The sequence below is a fragment of the Centrocercus urophasianus genome, unplaced genomic scaffold (genome assembly GCF_019232065.1).
Source record: "Centrocercus urophasianus isolate 14NV4802_14NV808 unplaced genomic scaffold, USGS_Curo_1.0 seq_5, whole genome shotgun sequence".
Lineage (NCBI taxonomy): Eukaryota > Metazoa > Chordata > Aves > Galliformes > Phasianidae > Centrocercus > Centrocercus urophasianus.
The window spans coordinates 5,679,574-5,704,477 of record NW_024885088.1 but is presented as its reverse complement, the minus strand read 5'-3'; the positions used below and the strand labels follow the sequence as shown (position 1 = coordinate 5,704,477).

Below are 24,904 nucleotides of genomic sequence, written 5' to 3'. Positions count from 1 at the left end.
TACTCATACCATTAAGGAAATAACTCCTTTCATCCAGAAGGAATCTGCAATGTTTCAAAGAACATATGTATAATTCCTCAAAGTCATAAAAAGAGGCATTTTTAAAAAAATCAACTGGTACTTCATTTTTGTCCATGAAGCATCACATGATTAAGTGCAATAATGAAATGTCATAACAGTTGAAGAATGTGGACACTCACAGATCTTGTCTAAAAATATTAACTTACAGCTAAACCAGGAAATGAAGCATTGCCCTCAAAAACATCAATCTCCTAGAATACGATGCCATCTCTATCACACATTAAAGTCCTAAGCTATTCGGGTGAATAAAAGTAGCAAACCTACCACTTGTGTACTTGTGTATAAGCTTTTAGTCTTGAAGCTGCTGATGTGGAACTAGATACTGTAAACAACCATCCTTTTTACCTTCTTTCATCAGGGAAATAGGAAAAACTCTTCCAAGTGCTCTTGAGCCTTCAGATATACACTGCTAAATTCTGGCTGAGCTAGGCAAAACAGTTATACTGCAGCACATCCTTATTCCATATATACTTTTACAAGCTACCTTGGAAGAAAGAAGTTCCTGTATTCAGGCAAAATAAAAATACCATTATTATTAAGTACCAGACTTATAAAGATTTATTCTCATTCCTTAATGATTATAATTCTTATTCCTTTCTCATTCTTCAGCAGATGTGCTATTACAACATAATTTGAAAGATCAATATATCTTATAGCTGAATGTATCCAGAGTATCTAAAATAAAAAAGTAAAAGCCATTAAATTAAATAATCAGAACCAACAGACACACAGAACTAGGTATTTAGGAACTGCTACAGTATATTAAACTGATTATTACTATTTGCTCATCCTCTGCATTTCAATTTTTCAGTTACAACATCCATTTGCAACACTCCAAAGCAGCAGTATGGTGTGTATTATGTTGCAAATGTGAAAGTAACAAAGGGATATTTGCAGACACTGTCTAACCTGAACAGCTCTCTCTATTCCAAGGCACAGAGGGGGAGGTAGCCCAGCTCATCAAACATCTGAGAGGTTGATTTTGAATCCCTGGAAAGAGGGATGGATTTACTTCCAAATAAATAAGTACAGTAAATAAAAATCAAGGAAGAAGATATGGAAAAAAGAAAAGAGAAGATGCTGATGCATATAATTTTCAGTAACTTCTTTTTCAATGGAGGAAGCTTAAGCTGAGTTTGTACAATTTGTAGGGCAGAGCTGTAGTATTCTTCTGTTGGTGTTACATCCATTTTTTCTCTTCTAAATATTGTGCACTATTTATGTAAAGAAAGGATTGAGAACATTATCTGGAATTAAGGCTAGTGCATGAATATAATGAGTCCTTATCATTTAGATATGAGGAACAATACTTTACCTTCTGACTAGATTTATATTCTTTCAGTTTACTCTAGCACACATGAGAGATTGTTAAGATTCAGTCCATGAGACAACGATGCAACAAAATCCTATATAGAAGTAGTTCTTTCTGTATACGAGACATTGAAGTTTCTAGGGAGACCTACAGACTTTCTATATCAATAAAGATATAACAATAATGCAGATAATGCCATTGACTTTGTTTAGAAAAAAATAAGTCATCTTTCCTGGAGTATTCCTTATTTTAGAAGGCCTGAGGAAGGATAGATAGCAAATAACCTCAGTTTTCTAGCACTGACTGAGATATTGGAAACATTTCTACAGAAAAGACAGGTCTAGGGTGCCTGATTTTCATCAGCACTACTAAAACTTGTCTAGGACTTGAGGTGTGCAAACGAAGCATTATGTGAAAATATTGATGCTGTATGTTGAGGAAATGAATGATAGTAGATGACATGCTATGATTTGCAGTCAGAAAGAACACTGGAAGCGTTTACAGGACGGTTGGACGGGGCTTTGAACAGCTTGAACTAGCCCAGAACTGGAGGATTTGACTAGATCCATTCTGTGATTCTGTGGTAATGTCACAGGATAAAGCGGTGCCTTCACCATGTAATTCCTAGATATTTATGTGCTGCAAAGGCAGAACTCTATCCTGGAGTATCTGTACTTGTTGTCAATATTAGCATTATAGCTATGCATTGCAATATATCCAGTTGCGAAATAGCGATACAGAGTGCTGGTATGTTTACCCAAAGATAGTCTTTATCCTGGGGAATTTACAGCCTAACAGGGATGAGACAACAAACCCACAGAGGAATGCAAGATAGCAGAGAACTTCAGCTTTCAATTGTACAGAATCTCAGTGCAGTCAGTCCATCTGCTAGCAGGTCTAAGGCAACATTTCTGCTGGGACCTCAGCAGAGAGCATACTGGAATAAGTGATGCAAACGTAATTTAATGTAATTTGTCCATCATTTGAGATTTATCTCAATCTCAACCTAGAGTACAGCTGAAAACGTATACCATAACTGCTTCCTTGCACTAATTTTTCTACATCACTTGATCCAGAGAAGTACCAGGAACCAAATAAAAGATACCAGAAATGGAGTTCAAAACTATGGGTAAACTAAATCCATTAGAATTACATTCACCTCTGTGCAGAACAGCAGGTATGGGTCAAAGTCTCAGAGCTTTCCAAGTTCAGCTTGTTCACAGTCATTATGTGCAGCATTGACAGAACTTGAGCTCAGCCTAGAAATGTTAACAGCTACAGTACCTAGACAACCATTTCATTTCTGTTGAAATTTCTAACGAAAACATACATAAGTGCTGGAAAACATCCTTTTGTTTTATCTATATCATATTTGAGCAAAAATGGTACCAGATTTGGCTACAACACCTGAAAAAGCTTACTGTGGTCTTTTTTGCAGTCCTTTCAAAATCAGTGTCCTTCAACCTTTCTCTTTCTTAAACCTGCAAACATAAGAAATGCTATTAATAATCTATACTTCATGCTTTTTCTGTGTGACCAGGATGGAAGTCAGGACATTCTTCTGGTAGGATCCAAACAGAAATTTCCATACTGTCTCTTCAGTGAGGAGACAGAAGCAGAGGGGAAAAGTCAGTATTTAGATTAATGAAAATACCACATAGAGAGGCAAAAGTAGTTGGGATTCTGTTCTGGTATTCATCATGTCTGCCGTTTTATCTTTGCACAGTCCTGAAATATGGTTCACAGTCAAACAAATGGGCACTTGACATACATTAACTTGTGAAAATCCGAGGCTGTTCCAAGCACAGTTCTTGTTGCCTAAAACTGGAGTTTCATAAAAAGTAGCCTTAGTCATGTTATTATCATGTTTTCAAGAGGAAATTCTGGTAAGAACTGAACCGTGTCAGAGTTTGTCTTTCTTCTCATTCTCTTTGAGGAGGAAGAAATGTCATAAGACCTGAAGCTTTAAAAAGGCGGAATTCTTTTGCCACACACTTTCTGAACACTGGAAAAGTTTTGAAAATCTTAAGTAAGATCTTAAGAGCATGTATGAATGCTAATATAGGAGTGTCTGAGACAGAATTAATTCCAGTTAAGTAGTGAGGGAGGAAAAACCTACCATCCATTCTAAAATTTTCATAAAGAAATCAGGCAAGATGAAAATCTTTTGAAGGAAAGGTGCAAGGGAAGAAAAAAAACAAAAGCAAACTATTCCCCTAGACCTATTAAAGGCATTAAACTGACTAAAACCAGTTCTCTGTTGGGAGACATAAACTGCTTGATGTGAATGGCTGGAAAGATACTGACAGAAAACAAAACTGAATTATTCTACCGTTGTTTTAAATGATAGCTGTAGGTGCTGACAGTCTCATGCGACTTTTCTTAAAAAAAAAAAAAAAAGTTATTTCAGTAATAAAATTTACTGATATGGCTTCCAATATAATGCATTTACAGCCTGCAGTTGAAAGGAAACTTACTTGGCTTCATTCATTTTAATGATCCTACTGTTGGCCAATTCTTCAGATGGGTCAGAGCAAGGAGTTACCGCCTTCTGAAAACAAAGTACTTGTTTGGGCTTAAAAGGGAGGCGAACAGTACAAGGATCTCTCATACACTCTAATTTTCAACATGACAGTATGAGCTGTAAATGTGCAATTTTCTCCAGATGTCCCTTGATTCAATACATGAATCGGAAAGTACCTCAGAATTGTGTTTAGAGCAGCAAGGCACCCATTTAAATGTAGAAAGAAACAAGAAAACCAAAAGCATTCCTGGTACTTGAGCATCCATTTCTAGCCAGAAGGCACGTGTCAAAAAAGAGCAGTTACCCAGACAGTTTAATCTAATGTAATAGTAAACTAGGGGAACATCAGTAATAACTAGTGAGAGCTTTTTGCTCATCACCAGTAAGTACAGTAGAACAGCTGCTCATACATACAGAAGAGGGCTCTGAAAATGAATCTTTATTAGTCATTTATGGTGACAAACCTGTTGCAGGGTGGTATTAGTGGGGAAAAAAAAAAAAAAGAGAAAAAAAAAAGCAGTACATAACTTAAACTTGGTGCAAATATTTATTTCTAATCACCAATAAATCATAAAATGAAGAATCATCTCTAAACCCCCCACCAGCCTAGATAGTAAGATGTGAAGGTGCTGCTGCCTCAGATAAAGAAAAGACAAAAGTGAGGCTAAGCCTGATAGCTGTGAATGTACTTAGGCTTTTCCATCAAAGCAGTATCACACCTTTACTAGTCCATCAACACTTACACTTAGCTCTGAAGAAATCTGAAGCAATTTTATTATCTACCATTCCTGCAAAACAATTTGAGGATATTTAAGCACACGAGGTCAGGATTACTCTGGTATGTGCAGGGTAATTGGAATTCAGTTTCTTCCTTTCTGGAAAGAAGAGAAAAAATTGAAAGCATGACAAATAGTCACTAAAATGTTGAGGAAGACCCTGTTTATAAGTATATTCACCTTTCAATCCCTACTTTTGTCTTGCAACATTTTTTTTCTATAGCAGTTTTTCTTTAATTCTTCAGCAGATACTATATAGAGAAAGGCTGAGACTCCAATGGCTATGTCATATTCATCTGAACATGAGAAGCAGATGCCTGTTGTAATGTTTACTCCACATGTGAATGTGTGCTAGACAACTTATCATTGGAATGCTGAAGCTGAAGGATCTCATGAACCTTCATCTGCAGACCAGGCACCTGACGTGTGCTACGAACAGCAATCACCTAAGTAAAATCTTATTAGGACAAGACAGGATATCATCTACTGCAAGACTTAAAAAACAGTCCTTTTTTTGTTTGTTGTACAGGCCCAGTTGGTTGCATATTGTAGCAGGGGGCCAGTGCTGGGCAGAAGAGTCAGTCCTGCAGGGCATGGCACATTTTCAGCTTTATTTCCAGACTTCACTTGAACCTGGCTGTTCACTCAGAGCTCTGCTGTGGTCTCAGTTCACTCTGTTGAGTAGTCCCAGATGTGCCCTTTGTCTCTGCAGAAGGATCTTCTGATTCCCTAGTGGTTATGGGAAAGAATTCAGTAAGTTCCAATAGAGACTGAGTGGAGCCTATTGTCAGTATATTTTGCAAAGGCCAATTGCTACTTACAACATTTAGAATGAGAAGCCTACAGATTTATTTTATTAATAATCACTGTTTATTAATTCAAAATGGTAATTTATTTATCCTATGGAAGAGCTGAATCAATCAAAATCAAGCAGGTGTTAATTAAAACACTATATGATCACTATGAAGACCTAACCCCCCTAAGACAGTTGCCAAATTCTACATATATGGAAACCTGTAATACACAAAAAAATGCATAGGCTTTATTTTTTTTCATCAGTCCATACTGAAGTCTGACCGTTTTAGCGTGCATAATGATTACAAGAGTTGTTGATCTCAGCCTTGGTAGGGAAGATTATTTGACAAAGTTTCCTTTTCTGCTGATAAGAGGTTCAAAATTGAAAGAATATCATCTGGTCTGTCATATCGAACACCACTACCAACAGTGGCATGGAACTATAGAAAAGAATGTTGATTGCCAGGGGATTAGGTGCTACTACTAGAAGTGCAGGGTGTAGCAGTACTTACACAAGAGCAGAAAACACAGAAGCGAGCAAGCCAGCAAGCAGAAGGAACACTGACACACTTAGAATTGACGTAATGACGATCATGCTTCCACTCCTTCGACCAGGCCAAATATCAATTTTCATGGGAAGTTTAGCTAGAAAACCATGGTAAGAATGTTCCTAGGAATCATTTTTTTCACTACGTACAACCTTACTAAATGGGGGAAAGGAGGTGATTTAGGAGAGGAAAACTGATGTCTAGGTGATTTATGGTGAAGAAGCTTTAGATTCAGTGTCAGCATTTTGAAGCTATAAACTTGACAAGTATCTGTACTACCTAGAAATTTTGGCAACGCCTGATTACATGAACAGCCATCAAGTCTGCAATCACATGCACAAACTTTATCAAAGCTTTAAAGTACACAAAAGAAGCAGACCATTATCTCGTATTTGCTACGCCAGAACTGAAAGGCTGACAGAATTATGAAAGCTGTAGAAAAATGCTAGACATTGCTCATTAGGAAACCAGTAATGTCCTAAGGCAAACAAGGCTACTTCATAAGACCTGAGCAAAACTACAGACTTACCTTCTCTGGTTTTGATTGGATCAGACCAAAGAGTCTGATCTTTCATGATACCTTCAGTGTTATCAACCAACACGTATTTAAACCTGTGGGGAAGAGAGCATTAAATTAGGTATTTCAAATGTTGAGCTTCCTTTTGTAGATTAGCTACTCAGACTCCCGTTTTTGGTTGAAGCATTACGCAGAAGCAGTGAAAGATAACTATTTTCAGAGACCTTATAAGGAACAAATAGTATTAATAGAAGAAGCGTTCTGTGCTATGACATGTAGAGTTTGCACTCCATTTTTATGAGCCCTTGGCAGGTATTAGCTTTCCAAAACTAGTTTTTCCCAGTTTGCTATTCCCTTATGAAAAGCCTCACTATTTAGAGCAGCAAGTGGTTTTGATTTCCATATGGAAGTCAAACATTTTGTCCAACAATAGAAACCTTTGGCACTTTCTTTGATAGGAAAAGCACTGAAAAAGCAGGCCAACAACACATTTGGCAAAGGAATTCAGTTTCCATTCTACAATACTTAGAGTTTTAATGTCTGGAGACAGAGGAGGGTAGACAGTCTTCTCAAAAGATCCCATAGTATTTTGTTTCAGAAGCAAAAGTTTCTACAGAAGATACAGCTTCATATGGCTGCCATCTTTACTACAGCTTTTAAATAGTGGATAACAGCAAAACCCAGAATCTTGGGTAATAGCAGTGAGTGTGCCCATGCTCCCCAGATGGCTCACTTCAACAGACAGCAGGGGCTGGACAAGCCTGCAAGCTGCCTGGCCCTTACTGCGATGTCTCCAATTACACTGAGACCTTCCTGGAGCAGGAGGTTGCAGAAAACTTTGGCTTCCCACAATTCCGTCAAAACAAATCAAGCAGGGCCAAACTCATGTCTGCTATTTGGCAGACCCATCTAGCACAAAATACACGGTGAATATTCTCAACTTCATTCTTCAAACTTCTTCCATCAGTTTCTGGTCAGATACTGTCCCTAAATCATCTGCTTCAATTTGAGTATATATCCAGAAGTTCACACATGAGTTTTCCTATCGACTCACAAATTTAACCCAATAGAGCTCACGCTTGCAAGAACACCATAGAGCACGATCTGCAGAGTGCTAGACCAAAGTCAAGCCTTCTTTATAACTGTCATTGCAATACTGCATTTCAACCTCCAGTTAGGTACTGATAATTCACATCATACTATCATAAGGGAACTCTAGAGAGTAGATTTTCGTTCTTAAATGAGTTTTAAGAGCAGCAATCACTTTGTAAGAAATAAGAGTTATACCTGTATGTTGTGTCTGGTGAAAGAGGTGGATTGCAGACGTCTAGGAAGTTTGGGTCATACAAACAAGTCCCATCATCCCCAACTCTGAAGAGGTATTGTTTCAGGACGTCGGAAACTTTGTTGATGTCTCCCGCATCAGCAAGCTTGGGAGGTGACGCACAGTTGGGTACATCGAATGAGGCAGCCTTGTAAGGTCCAAGATTTCCCCCAAGTGTTTGCTGGAATGTGCTGTCAAGTGGCTTGCTGTTGCTGTCAGTCACCACTGAGCTTGTTGTGCTTGCTGCAGGAGAGGTGGTTTTAACAAGGCTATTAGAACTAGTGCAGCCTTTTCCCTTTATCTTGTATTAAGTTGACAATTGCTCTTCTACCCCAAAATACCTGAAGCCAAATACCTGCTAACAGTCTGCGTGGTGATCCCACTGCTTACTCCTCATCTGTTGTCAAAGCTATTTACGTTTGTTCCTTAGAAACCAGGAAGCATATACAATGTCTCTCAGGCAATATTTTTCATTAGAATCCTCCCACATTTCCTCTTTTTTCTCATTTCCTCTTTTCAAGGATTTGACAGGCTATGGTGGCAAAGACTGTTCTTCAACCCTACCCCATGTGGCTCCAAAAAGCATCCAGAAGTTCTGCCGCTTCTGATTTGATATTATTGCCAAGGCAGTTTCTATAGAGCCACAATTCTGTTTCATGGAACAGAAACCCTGAGACCTCAGTCATACAATAGCACCTTCCAGAACAGCACAATATGCAAACCAGTGTGTAGGAAATGCATGAGCAGATGCAGCATCTGCATTCCTGACCAGCCAGGCATGCTAATGCTTCCAGATGACATGACAGAAAGTCTGAAAGTCTTCATGGCTTCAAGCCAAGTATACATCTGCACCCAACTCTACAGCATCCTTTAAAAAGTTCAGTTCCAACTCTCACATTTTTCCTATTGCAAAGCCAAAGCACAAGTGTCAAGAGATGCTCCCAAGCTCTGCAACTGAGAGTTAATTTAATCTGAGAGCTCCTTCCAGTTGTACAGTGCTGTCAGCGCTGAGGGACTGCCAGTTTTTCTGCAGCTGCAGTATACTGGGAACTACTTAAGTTCGCAAGCATTCTGCTGTGCTCCTGGAGCAGAGTTCTTGCAACTGTTTGGCCATGAGAAGTTTTTAGGTATGATACAATGCAAAATTAAGTTTGTTTTGAAAGACAAGGGTTCAAAATTTGACTTCAGAGATGGTGGTCAAGTTATTTGAACAGCGTCAAGAACATGGAAGTGAAGACTAGCCATGACATGAGTTACTGGGGCTGTCTTCCCTAAATTTGAATAATTACACCTAGGTCTTCCTGCTCTTCCAGTGTCCTCTTTCAGTAACTCTCAGCATGGCTGTGGTGAGCTATTCTCTAAGCAGTTCTTTTGTTTGCTTTTTCAATTTGTTAGGTAGATCAAGTCTGACAGTGTCATTAGCCAGAGTAGACCAAAAGGTTACATTAGTTCTTCAGAAATTTACTAGGCACTCAGTTTTGTTGTGTACTGATTCATTTCATTGCCAGCAGAGCTGAACATGAGGTGTTTAGAAAATCAAACTATCTAAAATTTCACCTCTCCCTGCTCGAAAGTGCAACCAAGAGTGAGACAATGTGCTTTTCTGCAGACCATAAAAAAATCCAAACAAAATTCCTTCCGCTTCTGCCAAGAAACAAGTCTGCATCTGCCTGTTTTAAAAGCAGCGGAAGAGGTTTTTCTTTATGAAACCTCTTCTGAAGAGATTCACCCATCTCTAGAGGGCTTTTCCCACAGAATCTATAGGAGACAGAGTGGCTGATGTCTTTTCTAACACAAAATGTCAGATCCAGATGCATGTTTGCAGTTATAACTGCTTTCAGGTCATTGTAGCTTTTTATAGTCACATAATGTACTTGCAATTTGTTTTAGACGTGCAAAGAGGTGTACTTCATTTCTGGGAATCATCTCAAAAGGCAGCACACTCATAATTGCACTGGTAGCTGTATCAGACAGTGTATTTGGTTAAGGTTTCAACTAGTCCAAGGCAATGAAGAAAACTCTTCCCAATTTTTCCAAAAGAGCATCACTCAGCAGTGCACACTTTAGCCTTTTTGAGCTGTTGACCTGTTCTTCCCTCCCACCCCACAAGAACTCTCCTCAAAAAAGGAAGCTGCAGATGGCATTCGGGGGTAACAGTATGTTATAAAGTCATTCCTTCCTCTCAGCTTAAGGAGCATCTCTAGCTGGCAGTCTGTACAGTCGGTCAGAACAGCAGGAAACAGTGAAGGAAGCTCTTGGTCATGGCCAGCAATGATTCATTGACAAGCAATTATGAAATTAACTTTACGAATGAACCCATGTGCCGAGCATCTTTGCTCATAAGATGAGTGTAACTTGTCTCAGTTACAAATAAACTGGGTCTATGCAACCTTAACTATAAAACAAACAGCAGAGGTTACCCATCTTCTCTCAGCATATTTACGTAGGGGATTTGGGGTTTTTATTCAAGGTATTCACGTTTAGAGAAAGTATCAGATTTTGATCCGGTTGGATTCATTAGATCCAACAAGATCACAATGATCTTTGCCCACAAGATCAGGGCAAACTGTTTATAAGCGATGGTGCTGTTCCACACCTACAGAGAGTCAGCTTACACACCTTTAATCAGTACCATGGAATTCCAATAGCTATTTTATAGTAAGACCTTAGTAAAAAAAACTGAGACCAGAGGCCAAGCTTACATGTAACTTACAGCTACCTCTTTTTCTGTTTTCTTCCACTGATTCTTGCTCCCATCAAATTCTGAAGAATAGCATGCAATGGCCATATAATGTAGTTATTTTCTAGAGATGAAATAACGCTTGATACTTACCTGAACTTTTCATTACATACAAGTAGATGGCATAAGATTTGTTTGGATGTAGTGAGCTATCAAACGTACAGAAAGGTTTCTCTAGGGCAATCGTAGTGAGAGTGGGATTGTTTATTGCAAGCTGAGGGGCTGCAAGCTGAGGTTTCATGCTCTGATCTGGAAAGGAAAGTTGCCAAAATAATATTGGAAAATCTTTTTCAGCACAGGTCCTAGGAAAGAGCTTGAAGAAAAAGAAAAAAAAAAAACAAACCACACACACACACCAAAAAACAAACAAACAAAAACCTCCAGTAACTCCACCCAAACAGAAAAATGATGAGATACAAAGAGAGGATCAAGAGAAAAGATCAGAGATAAGTATCATTTACCTGCACAAAGCTGTCCCAAGCAGCAGAGGACTAACACAACCCAATGGCTGACCATGCCTGAGCTCTCCTGAACACCTGCCACAAAAAGAAAAATAACACTAGTAAGTAGCCCCTACTAAAGATCTCCTATATCCACTCCCTTCCACAAGCTTCTCCATCCTTAGCACCTCCCTCTATGCTTATCACCCTCCTTCTCAGCTAGTGCCAATCACCTCAGCTCTTACAAGCTTCCAGCTGAGGTAGAGTGCTGTATGATTTTTACCTGGTGGTGAGCAGCAGCTTAGCTCTCAGCAGTGCCATGGGCAGAGAGGGTTTTTTCCATGTATGTAGTTGTAAGGTGTTTTACTTTTTTTTACCTTTCTCGGCCTAAAAGCTTTTGAAATCTCTTGCGTAGGGAAATTCTGGGATTGAATATCAAAATCTTACATTCAACGTACATCATAGATAATTCTGATTCGGAATTTTAAATATGGGCAACCATAACTAAGAGGTCATAGAATAATAGAATAGCTTGGATAGGAAGGGACCTTAAAGATCATGTAGTTCCAACTGCCTCTGTCATGGACAGGGTTACCAGCCACTAGGTCACAGTTGCCTTTTGAATTGTGTTTCCTGGGTTATATCTTGAAAAACAGAAGTTTTCTGATTCTAATTCTTCTTAACCTTAGTAAATTTCAAGACAGCAACATAAATAACAAGCCACTGGGAAAGCTGAACTTGTACTGAATTGTTCATCTGAGAGTACACGTGAGAGTATTGAAATTGAGGATGGTCTATTACATAAGAGCTCAGATTACAAAGCTAATAACCACCTGCTTAAAGTAGACAGCAGGGAAAAATATCTGCAAGATTTTACAGAATATTTGGAATTAGTTTGAAGCCACTGAACCAACTCCAGATTTACAGTAATTTGGCTACTGGTAGATTAGCAAATCCATCTCCTTCATGGATCTGTCATGGGACCCTGACATTCATTTGAATTATATAATCAATTATAATGTAATTTCCTCTCAATATGTGTCTCATTTTGTTTCAAATTCTGCATGTCAGCATATGTTTGGTTTGACTTTTTTTGTCACACTACTTTTGAGAGAGAATTTTGAATTCTGGAGTTATCCCAGATTTGCACTGCTTTAGAGCAGTGTTTAGAGCAGTGTTTTGGTATTCCTTTTCATTTCACAGTGCACTCCAAGCCATTGCTGGCATAAACAGGTATAGCAGATTAAAAATACTCATGTAAATCAGAAAAAAAACTTACCCTTCTGTCTTTTATTGCTAGGAATCTGACTTTTAATACTTGTGCTTTTTATTTGTTGCACAAAATTGTTACTCAACTGCTTGAGTGTTTTTATTCCTTAAAACATTGTCAGTGATGTCCAAAACCTAGAAGGCTTCTAGCCACAAAGCAATGGCACATCTTAAAAAACAACAGGATTTCTTTCTAGGTCATGAAATCATTACTTTCTCCAAACAGCGATTCCTGTGGAATCAGTTTATGAGTTCTTTAGATAGGTAACTTCAGCTCAGCAGTCTTCTTGCCATTTTCATTTTATGACAGAAAATACACATATTATTTGCCTAATTAAAACAAAGCAAATAAACCACCAGGACCTGTTGGATGTCAGAGAAAAAGAAACAGTCTATTTTGTAACATACAAGATACTTACACGTTACAGAATACTCTTCCATGCTTTGCATGAAAGTTCTTCTCCCTCATCCGCTTTCTGTGGTGGTCAGAACAGATGGACAACAGGAAGAATAACAGTTTTAAAGAGAAACAAGTTAAGGCCCAGAATCACAGCATAAATTTTGGTTGAAAGGTAACAATTATTACTACTTTTTTAGATTTGCAGCCACCAAGCAATAAATCCACCACTCAGACAAAGCTCTACATGACTTTCTTGGAATTTTGCCTGGATGAAGGCTGTAGTACGGCACTCTATGGGATATGATTGTACAAGCTGTGACTCGTGATTAATTTTACAACTGTCCAAAGTATGCCAAAAGAGTTGCTCATCACAGAAACGTTAATCAACTTCTTAAGTGGTTACAGGATGACAATTTAATCCATTATTTCTCATGAGAATATTTTCTGTAACCATCTCTGCCTTTTCAGGGCTGTATGAAGCCCATAATGAGCTGGGGATGATAGGACCCCAAAGGCCATGAAGTGTATAGAATCTTCCAGGATATGTAGTTGAAGCCTTCTTTATATCTTTCAGCTGTGTGCAGGGTGGAGTTAACCCCCACTTTCTGCTGTGTTCCATCTCTTTGGTTCACTACGTAGCCTGAAATTTGTGTCCTGCTTGTAAGCACAACTCCTTGTAGAGAATGTGACATGTTTAATAAAGAGATTAAAAAACATGAGGGTGACATCAATCAGTTCAGAAATAATCCAGTGAAGAGGGTGGAACAATATATAAGACACAGAATCCATTTTAAAGTGCTTTGAGCATCATCACTGATTGTCTGAAAAGCTATTATAAGCTTGCAATTTCCTGCAGATATCTTGGTGGATATAGATCGTGAGGAATGAGCTGAAAGAGGAGAGTAGTAATGCCTCTGTGAATTAATTAAAAAATAAAATTCAATGAATAGAAAAGATGTGGAAGAGAATTTGGAGATCATTAAGAACACTGATAAACTGATGATCAAGGTTTGGGAGAGTGGTGGAGAACGGACAGATAGAAATGGGCAAGTATGGAGATGTAACATTGTGAAAAATCCTGAAAGTGAGGACAAGATGGCATGTGAAATGATGGAAATGTTTCTCCTTCTGCCAGTCACCCTACTTGAGGTGGCCCAGTGGGATCTGTAACTGCCTCTGGTGCTCAGTCATGCTTTATCAGCCTTGCAGAGGGTACCTGCAAGGAAAGCTGCTGTTGTGCCGCTATGATGGTAAAGGTGTTTGACCTTTTGAGAGCTGCGCTGAAACCAAAAAGTCTGTTGTGAGCTGTTACTAAGCTGCTACTATAGACTTCAGAAGTGGTTGTTCTCGTGGCCAGTGTTAATAATATAATAATAGCATCTAGAAATCCAGGCTATTCTGGCAATGAAAACTCCCAGTTATTGACAAATATTTTGCAGTCACTGCCACAACGTATTTATAACATAGCGCTATAGATAAAAGTTAGAAATTTCCCATTTATCCAGGGATAAAACTGCCCACTGAAGCAGGAGGTGAAATGCCTTCTATGACATTTCTCTCTCAAAGTCATCCCAGAATACTTGGAGAGTAGATTCACATCTCAAGATCTGCTGCACAGAGGCCATATGGATGCCTGGCACCTTTGTGCAGTTCTGCAATTTCTTTGATACATCTTTGGCTCCTTGGGAGAGTATTTCTGTTCTTTGTGGCTGCCACAAGGGGCACTCACTTCAGATCTTTAAATCTGCACGCTTATCAACGTGGCTTCAGGATTCATTTTGGGAGGCTCTCTTCTTCCTTTCCTAATAAAGTTCCTTCGTGTTTAAAGATTATGGGCCTCAGGATGATCTCTGAAATGTTAAAAAGGGACCCAAGTGATGGAGATAAGCTCCATCCTACAGTTGCTCTACACAGGAACAGAGAACTACCTGCTGAGTTAGGATCTCACCTGTGCACAGATCTGGGCAGCATAACGCACTGAGCCATAGATCTCCTTACGTTAGAAATTTTTCATGTGCCCATAAGGAAATAGGAAGGCTCAGTTATAAAGATGAAGTCTTAGAATTTATTTTATCATCTGGTGGCAATTAATTTGGTTCAAACTTGAAAGGTCAAGCAGTGGTAACAATAAGAAGGGAAAAACAGCTTGCTGCATAAGAAATCAGGGCCACACCGCTGTTTGATGTAAATTGGCACAGATCCATTGAGGTGAATTTCTTACTGACAGAACTGGTCCTTCTAGCTTTCCCCTCAGAAATCTCATGTAAGATCTTATCACTGCAGTAAACTCCAAACAATCTCACAGCACCGAAACAGCTGCAGTTCGGAGGAACGTTAAAATGAAAGGCCCCTTTGTTACACAAAAACTTTGTGTTTGCTGAGGAAATTTCTTACTGTTTACAGATATCTGTTTGAACTTCAATCTCGTACTGCTGGGAACATCTAAGAGGTATTTATGTTTATAAAATCCTGGGTTTATGTGACAATAGAGATGTCCCTAATAAAAACCAAGCACCCTGTCTTTGCTGCAGCCTTCTCAGAACTACCTGTTATGATGGATCATATGTGCCAGACAGGTCAATATAGGGCAGTCACACACTTCTGCACATGCAAAATTGTAATAATAATAGTTTCCTAATGTAGTGTTGAGAAACTTGATCTAAACAGCATTAACAATCAGGAGTCACACTGATGTAGAAGAAGAAGATAAAATATTGTTGGTAGTTCATTGTGGTTGGATAATGGTGTGTTATATCTATGAACAGGTAATACATTTTTCGATGAAAAGCTAAGCAGAGATGACAAGAGATCAAGTTAATATTCCTGGCCTGTGACTACATTCCTTAGGCTGCAGTTTCTATTATTGGCTTTGTGCAGAAGTAACTTGACTGTATTGGCATGAAATGGGCAAAAGAAATGACCCTTCCCAAATGATGTAGAGAAGCAGGCCTTTCCAAACAATGTAATCCTTCAGGATGGCCCTGAGTATCTGTATGATAGAGCCCTTGTAACTCCATTTTACCAGGTAAACAATATTTAGCTTCCTGAGTTTGTAACCAAGAGTGAATTTAATGAAATCCAACTAGATTAACATTTGATGTTTGAGAGGAATCTCTATGTAAGGGCTGGAAAGTAAGTTTTTGCTCTTGGAGATTTTTTTAGGGCTTGGAAGGCTTCTAAATCTAGCATCCCGAAGCATCACTGTGTGGAGCTATTCTAATACCTTTGGGACTAGCTGAACTTCAGTGCAGCAGCTGTGGTTTAAAATGAACATGAAATACAACGTAACCGGACTCCTGTACTGATCACAGTGCTCTGAATTTCACTTCAGTCAGAGTAGTGTAAAAGTTTTCTAGCAAAGTGATGAATTAAGTCCATAATATCATGATTTTAAATGGATAAAGCTTTCCATTAGGACTTCATTTACACATGAATTTTAACAACAATCATTTATTTATTGTTTCCAGGAGGAACAAAAAGTACATGTTACTCTGCCTACAAGTCTACAGGTTGCAGTTGAAGTACTTTAGGTTACATCCTGATAGATGCTGTTTGAAAATATCCAGATAAATCCCAGAACAGAGCTACCCTTTAGAATGACATACACGAATTAGATGTTAATTAGTCTGAGTCTGCATTCTCCAGATAATACCACAGAAACACCTCATGCAGTTGCCTTCTAAAAAGAATAGAAGTTTTGCGAAATAATTCTGGTACATGGGTCCCTGGTCTTCACGTCCATGGTTGAAGTGCAGACTGTGCAGAAAGATGGAGTAACACACAAGTGAGGCACTGAATGTCCATCTGGGACAGAGGACTTAAACCTATAAGCCTATGAATGGGGAAAAAAAAAATCCAATTTTGTTTTACTGTAAGATTATATGAGACATGCAAGCACTGTTGTGACCAATGCCTCAGTGTAATAACTAAGGCATGTTGAAGTTCAGGGACTTGAAAAAAGACAAACCCATCTCTGCTCTTGTTTCTCCCAGTCCAACACCTAAAGCTAAGCAGCTAAAATATTTTTACTGAAATGGTAGGCAGAAGCTTGTTTGTCTTGTGTAGAATTACTTGAACCTTCTTTTTCCTCTCAACAGACTCTGAGTGGGACTCAATAAGAGACTTTTTATTGTAATCTTTTGTAATCTTTCTAAGAGCCTCCATTTCAGAAAGCCAACTGCATCCTGGGTTGCCTCAAGAGAAGTGTGGCCAAAAGGTCAAGGAAGGTGATTCTGCCCCTCTACTCTGTGTTCAGTTCTCAAGCTCCCAACAGATGAAGGGCATTGAGCTGTTGGAGAGGGTCTAGAGGAGGGCCACAATGATGATCAGAGGGCTGGAACACCTTGTCTATGAGGACAGGCTGAGATTGTTGGGGTTCTTCAGCCTAGAGAAGACAGGGTTCTGGAGGGATCTTACAGCAGCCTTCCAGAACGTGAAGGGAACCTACAGAAAAGCTGGGGAGGGACTTTTTATAAGGCATGTATAAAAAATAAGGAATTATGTGCTAGTCTGGACTCGAACACTCGAAAACTGGGATTGAAATCTACCCAATTTCTTCTTTCACAGTAACTGGTATGATAAAAAAGTGTTAAAAGTGACTGTAAAAATAATCACAGGTAGTCAGCAAGTTCCTGTGATTACCAGCTTCCAGCTTTCCAGCTGAGCCATGTGAGATGAATGTATGTGGACTCCCTGCAACAGGGGAGGAAAATGGGTTATTTTAAAGCACGTAAGCTGCCATAGAATCATAGTGCCACCAAGGTTGGAAAAGATCTCCAAGATCATCTAGTTCAACCGCTTCATTACACATCTGCAACAGTGTAAAAGCACGGTTAATCCATCTCATTTAATGAAATACAGAGCATTAAAAATGGAGAAACTTGAGCATTTTCGACTGTGTGTGCATGTGGATCACACATCAGTCTCACTGGTAACTCCAAGAGGAAGGTTTGAGTAATTTTAATTTATTTCCTAGTTCTTCAGGCTTAAAAAAAAAGGCTACATTAGCTTAGCACTTGTCCAACCTGACAGCTTCCTACCAGTAGCTCTGCTATTCTTATGTCCTGTTTGGTAGTGGCAGGACTTAAGCTGCTACAAAACTGAAAGAAAATCTCCAGTATTTTACTCGGAGATCTCCATCAAGCAAAGCTTCATTTGTATCTTAACGTTTAACTTCTAATAGCAATACTTTTATTTGTTTACTTACTAAAGAACTACATTTCAGATACCACTATTTATATGTCACTTGCTCCATTTTCTGTTTATTTCAATGCATCAGTTAACAAAGAATTGCAAATTCCAAAGAAGATTGCTTATTATACGTTTTGATTACACCAAGTAATTGGTGTATAGCCTAAACTCTGCTCTTTAGAGCTGGTTCTATTAAATGTAGGGGACATATTGGGCAACATAGACATTTAATAAGTACCATCAAGCAGCTCAGGCAATTACAGCCGTATTACATAGACATATTCTTGCTTGGCCAAAGCAATTTTTGCACTAAAAGCTGTCTACTGGTACTTGCACTGACATGCTGGAATTTATACAGCATTTTTAACACAGGTCTAACATTATCATACACAGCTTTCTAGATTAAATACTGAAGCAGCTCACTAACCAGCAAAAGTACATTGTAGAGTATATTTTTAAAAAGTATATAAAACATTTATAAAAAGTTATTACCACTATTCCAGCTGTTACAACATGGCACTAGATTGCTGTCACCCGAAAGGATAGCATCATAAATCCAACATCATAAATGTGAATACCACTTACAAAGGTAAAATGATGAGCTGAACCCAATAGATCTACACAAATTTATACCAAGTTACATCTATAGTATCCTCCAAGTCATAATCTCTGATAATAGACAGTCTCCTTAAGTGACCTGCAAATAATGAGAGGGAAAGATACAGGGAAGGAGAAGGCACACTTGTACATCCTTGAAAGAGAGAAGTTGGATGAAGGACATTGTACAGCACATGCGAGGGGAACAGACTTCTCAGCTCACACAATAAACTTCCATGAGAACTGATGACTTCAGAAAATGAAGCGCCTTCCATCCAAGAACACATCATATCTAAAAAAAAGTGCAAACAAAGCCTTCCTGAAGTAAAATGTTACTCCACATGTATAAGTCCTTCCTTCAGAAAGGAGTGAAATAAGCTGCATATGTCGGATGTTCGTTATGTTCTTCAGAGCCACCTTTAAAAAGGACTCTTGAAGAGGAAAGAAAGGAACAGAGAAGAATTTGTTGGAAGAGATCTTGGGAAAGAAGTTGACAGTATAAATTTTGGAAATTGTAAAGATTAGATCAAAAGCAAAATGTCAGAAACCAGAACGAAGAGAAAAAGTGCTCAATGTGATGAAAAGGTCAGCCAAGTCTAAGTCTACCAAGTCTAGCAAGTTTGTTCTGTTTAGTCAAAGTGCCTTACACCTCTCAAACACAGGGACTTGCTCCTGAAGCACCAGGAAGAAAGCAGAGAAGCAGCAAATGCCTCCTAAGTTTATGTTGGTGTCTGGCATCGAGGTTCACTCTCTGTCCCATTTCACTGACAGTGGATAATGCTGGAGTGGTGCTGAGTCTTCAGCCAGGCTGTAGGAATGCCACATTCTCAGGCAGTGTTGAACACATGCAGTGTTTCTGCTGGTCAAGTCTCAAAATAGCAAGTAAGTCAGGCAAGTGATGGTAAAGGAGAAAGGGTTTTTTTTTTGTTTCTGATGAAAAAATCTGGGAGAATGACATGGGTTCAGAGCACCAGTCTCAGCCCTGATGTCTCAGACATGGGGCAGCATCCTGGAATTGTGATGGGAGCAAAGGAATGGCAACGTGTAGGAACACTGATAAGCATGATAAATAAAAGTTCTGCTGGCTTTATGTAAAGATCCAATAAATCTATAACAATAGTTAAAACTCCATTATTAATGGCTGAGAAATGATATTACAGAGTTTTTATAGAATGAATTACTAATTATGAGTAAGTGCTGATGGATGCTATATTACTATAGATCTGGACCTTTTTATCCCCACTTTATCTTACCACAAACTAAATTACAATTCACTTCCAGCAGAATTTTGCTTGAATTTGCTGGAAGGAAAACCTAACAGAGGGCTCCACTGGTTCATCCCTACTTTAAGCAAAGCTTCCCTATACTCCTCAGAAAACATGCATAGAGATATTAAGATGTGTTAACATACTCAAGATTATTAACTAATAAAACAGTGTGCAGTTATTGAAACTGTTATTCCAGTGCCTAGATTGTTTCCTGGTATAATGAGTACTAAACTCATTATTTAATTACATTAGTGATCACTATTAAGTGGGAGATGGTGACTGGCAATACTGTGCTTAATGGGTTATATTGTACTATCTGTGAACAGAAATTCATTTTTTCTTTCTCTGTTTATGACTTCTTTTCTTTCAATCCTCTGCTTTTGAGAGCCCTTTGGAAATGCTGAGCTAGGTGCCTGTTCTTAAGAAATGAGAACTCTGAAATAGAGTGCTAGGTTGTACCTCTGAAGTTCATTGCCTCTCCACAGAGATCCGCAGGTCATTGGGATCTCTTTTGAAGAATAGTGCTATACATTGCTTAATTTGCCTAGTTCCCCTAACAGTTCCTGAATTTTACATGGTTTTGTGTTGATACGGAAGTTCACTGGCTTTTGTACTTGAATGTGCTGTGCTCTCATTCTGAAAGTCAGGACTTGAGGACAATCCACTTGGCTTTAGAGAGTGATAGCTAAAGAAAGTCATTTCAAGGTAGTTTGTGCCTACAGTTTCATTAGAGTAAGGAGAGATTCAACCTTGTCAGAAATGTAATCATATATTTGTGAAGCTATGTATCAGAATTTGACCTTTTGTTTCTGTGTCTCATTGCTCAATATTCTTCTGTCTTAGCAGCAGCTGAGGACATCAAACCAGTGAAGAATTACATGCAGTAAAAACAAGTGAGAAAGGAAAGCATGCAGAGAATCTAGATGTCACAAACCAGAACATCCTTTGAAATAACTGCTGTCTTATTGGTGATGTTTCTAGAAAAGCTATGAGTGTCAACGTGAGGTTGGTTTTCCAGATGATCCCTTGGATTTAAACTTTATTTTATATGCTGATCTATGAACAGTTCAATCCACACTCCTTCCCAGTGTTAGTATGATCTGTGGGGGAATTGTGCAGGTAGCATGCTTCTTTCAGAGAGTGTTACTCCATTATACCCCATAGAAAGACAAAGTCTGTTTTCCTTTCCTCCAGAATTGCCTTCCCTCCAGCTAAAGCTTATGAGTTACTCAGAAAAGCACAGAATGATTTTACACCGTGAATGGAGAAAAACATGCAAAGTTTACCATCCCTTGTTTGTGCACAAGAGAGTAAGTTTAACTGATCCAACCTTTGATTTCAGTCCTGACCTCATTAACTGTCTCTTCTTGAGGGCCCATTTCTCCTGTCCTTCTGAATAAACCTTGCAGATGGCAGTGATCTGGCTTGGAAGGCAGTGTTTGCTATTGCTGATATTACTGGAATAAAAGTGTAACAGAAGGAGAAGAGTTACGGCACAAAAATTCTGGGAACAGATGTTCCTAAACTGTTATTTTCCTTTGATGGTGTCACTTCAGTGTGCAGATGCACGCTTAAAGAAATACACAGTGACTACATGGTCACAACTAGTGAAAAGTCTGCTTGTTCTAGTTGCATTTGCACAAACTAAGCACTTCAAACTTAGTGTCCCTTACAGTGTTTCAGACAATACTTAAGAGATGTGAAAGAAAACCTTAGAAGGGGAATTGTCTTTAGATTATGAGTCTCTGGTTGAGAGCTAGGAGGCAAGGCAACAAAATAAATCAAGATTCTAATAATCAAGACTGCTACTGCATTGCCTAACTAAGTCACTATACTTAAGTGACTTAGTTCTCTCTCTTTCATTAAATATAAATACTGATATATCACTATATTAGTAAAATAGCAGAAAGTTAATTAATAATCAGTATTGTATATATACAATATTTTATATACAATTTATGCTCACTGAAGTAAATGTGTGAATGTTTCCATGGCTGATTCATTGGGGCCTCTGTGTCTTTTGAGATATCCTACAGAAAGATGTGATTGTGCTTATTCATGGTTGAAGGGAAGTGAGAACTGCTGCACATAGTCACCCGGTCAGAGTGAAACCAGTACAATGCTTACTGACATTCTAGTCACTTTGAGTAGGATGCCCATAGCATTGATAGTGCTAGCAATCCTAGATAAGGCTAAAAATGTAATAAGAGAAGACGAAGAAATACAAAGAGCACTTACTACCCATGAATTTACCAACCTCTCTTTATCTGGCTTAGATTTAATGAAATGCATGTCTGCGCTGTATTGGCACTTTCAAATTGCAGTACGAGTCCATTTTAAAGGAAGCTGACATCTTACAGTGGGATTAGGTAATGACTGGCTAAATCAACGTTGCGTGCAGAAGTGCATCTGAAAAAGACATTTTGGTATGCGGTTTTCATTATCGCTCACTGTATGAACTGGGCTGCTGATGCACCCCACTATACATCCCACAGAGGATATAGCCTGAAAGTCCCATAGATGGGTTGGATTTGTATCCAGCTGTGTGAATCTGAGGAGTGCTATTCTCATTTTACATCTGCAGAGCTGGACACAGAGTAAAATGGCAGGCATACAGGACTTCACATGAATTAAGGGGGTGACAACGGAAATGAACTTCTGCCTCCCATCCCTCATCAGTTATGTGTGGTGTAGACTGGAGGCTGACAATGAAGGTGATGTGCCAGAGATCTTTCATCATACCTTGGATGAATGGTTGATACACTGCTAGAAGACCAAGCAGAGTTCTGAGGTGATCTCAAGCTGTTCAGCTGAGAGGAGACAGCATGCTTCTTTAAGAGGAAATTCATCCAAGATGCTTCCAGGGGAAGCAGGAGCTCACAGCCTCTAACTCACATTGCTACTTCTTTCAAGATAGCACAGAATCCTATTTCTAGGCCTGAGGTGGCCCTATTATGACATCCAAAAATCAGCCATGTGCCAAGCTTGGCACCGAGGCCAGAAGTGCCCAAGCCTTTTGCTGGAAACGTGACACCCATTCCCAGTTTGAATCCATGTCACTGGGACAGTTAGAGAGAAAGATGCATGGTCCGTGTGAGGCTTGATGCTTGGAGAAGACTGCCATCATTGTCGCATTTTGTACAAAGTGCTTCCAAATCTCAGCCTGCTCATTAGGGGCAGGCAGTGGGCTGATTGAGTTGCAGTATGTGATGGAGTCTTCCATCACGTGGAGTTGCTTCTCTTGTGCCCAGCTGTATTTTCTGTCTGTGCTTGCTTCTACAACAAGGTACTTTGCATGATAGAATCATAGAATCATTTGAGTTGAAAAGTCATATAGTCCAACTCCCCTGCAATGAACAGGGACATCTGCAGCTCAATCAGGTTGCTCAGAGCCTCGAACAGCCTGGCCCTGACTACCCTGTCTTCAAGGATGGGGCTTCCACAACCTCTTTCAGCAACCTGTTTCAGTGTCTCACCACCCTTACTGTAAAACACTTCTTCCTTATATCCAATCTAAATCTCCTCTCTTTCAGTTTGAAACCATTTCCTCTTGTCCTGTCACAGCAGCCCCTGCTGAAGAATCTGTCCCCTTCTTTCTTATAGCCCCCATTTGGATACTGAAAAGCTGCTATCAGGCCTCCCCAGACCTTTCACTTCCTCATCTCTAACTATAGACCACATATCAGGACACAGCACAGGCAGGGCCAACTGCTCCATAAGATCCAGGAGCCAAGAAGATGTCATGGCTAGAAGTTTCACCAACCAGGTCTCATCCCACAGTCCCAAGCAAAGCAAGCAATACAGGGCTGCAGCTAGGATCACCTCAGGGTACAGGTCACCAAACAAGGTCACAGCGATGAAGCAGGTCCAGCCAAGAAACCAATCCTTAAGTCTGGATCCAATCCAGTGATAGCAGCATGGTTAGCTAGAGCAGGCAGCTCTACAGTGACACAACAGGCCTGAGGCTGAGCCAGGGGGTTGGCCCATAGGTGCAGATCAGCAGAGTCCATGGTCAGGCAAGGCCACAGCTCAGCTGGGCTGAAGACCAAGCCTCTTACCACACAGCTCAGAAGGAGGCCAAAGTCCAGGGATGAGCTTAAATAGAATATGGATAGGGGTATGGTGGTGGCCCCAGGCAGGCTCATCAAGGGCATTAAGGTCTGTTGGTGCCCTCAAGGTTTTGACACTTCTGTAGAGTTGGCTCTTCACAAGAACAGAAAGAAGCATTAAGCTTGAAAGACACCCTACTAATATCCTTCCTCCCTCCCTCCTTCCCTCCCTCCCTCCCTTCCTTCCTCCCTTTCTGCCTTCCTCCCTTCCTTCCATGGTTTGATTTAGGGATTTACACAGAAAAATAAACACAAAATCTGTGTATTTTAAATGAAAGAGAAATACACATTTTAATTATACATCACTTTGTTTACTTACTTAAAGCTGCCATTGTCTTAGGTGAAGAAGGGCATAGAAGGCCCATGCCTTCCTTGGAAAACCATATTCAGTGAAGTGGGAACATTTCAGCATGTGTAATTTATTTATACTTTAAGAAAATGAATGATTTTTTTTCCTTCCCACTCCTAAGCTGCTTGATTGGAAAGTAATTGCTCTGCTTTTGGGAGGCAAAGAGAGGTACAGACACAGGGCTTACGTCAAAGCTGGTAACCCTAATGCCACATCAAAGCCACACAAACGTGGCTGTGAGTGAAACCAGATAGATGCATTGATAGTCAGTCAGCATGAGCACTGGCCAACTGAGACAATATTTATACATCTGCGAGGAGTATGTTTTATTTAGTGTTTAGAAGGTGGTCATTTGATCAACCAGAGCTTCAGTTTGTTTGGCAGGGTGAAGGTGTGGTGGGACTGCAAAGGTCCAACCAGATGTTCTGGTTAAAGATTCCGTGCTGATTTCTTACTTCTTGTTGCCATCTAGTGAATTCAAGAGTGATTCATGATGGCTCTGTGTTTTGTTTGTTTGTTTGTTTCCTGTTTGAGATTTTTATTCTTTTGCTTTCTGAAAGAAAAACAAAAAAAGAAACTTCAGAAACTGTATTCACTGTAGGGAAAGAGTGGGAAAAGGTTCCTCTGGCAGATTTTCTGGTATGTTATTTTGCTATATATCAAAA

The 24,904-nt window shown here is 39.4% G+C and overlaps 1 protein-coding gene across 1 annotated transcript; it reads right to left on the bottom strand.

Annotated features, from left to right (window-relative positions):
• Positions 1-5,123: 5,123 nt before the first annotated feature.
• UPK3A (uroplakin 3A) lies at positions 5,124-23,654 on the bottom strand. Its single transcript, XM_042835077.1, has 8 exons — positions 23,604-23,654; positions 12,746-12,802; positions 11,079-11,153; positions 10,711-10,866; positions 7,841-8,120; positions 6,566-6,648; positions 6,001-6,133; positions 5,124-5,422 (listed from the first exon to the last, which is right to left on the bottom strand). Exons 2-8 carry the CDS (start codon positions 12,774-12,776, stop codon positions 5,335-5,337), a joined length of 846 nt encoding a protein of 281 aa, XP_042691011.1. The 5' UTR covers positions 12,777-12,802; positions 23,604-23,654; the 3' UTR covers positions 5,124-5,334.
• Between the last annotated feature and the right edge of the window lie 1,250 nt (positions 23,655-24,904).

Excerpts from the sequence above, each read along its gene's own strand:
- UPK3A (XM_042835077.1), bottom strand. The coding sequence starts at position 12,776 with ATGCAAAGCATGGAAGAGTATTCTGTAACGT. Across the intron at positions 11,154-12,745 it reads GGAAGAGTATTCTGTAACGT|GTGTTCAGGAGAGCTCAGGC; the intron begins GTAAGTATCTTG and ends TTTTTGTGGCAG. Across the intron at positions 10,867-11,078 it reads CTTGGGACAGCTTTGTGCAG|ATCAGAGCATGAAACCTCAG; the intron begins GTAAATGATACT and ends TTTCCTTTCCAG.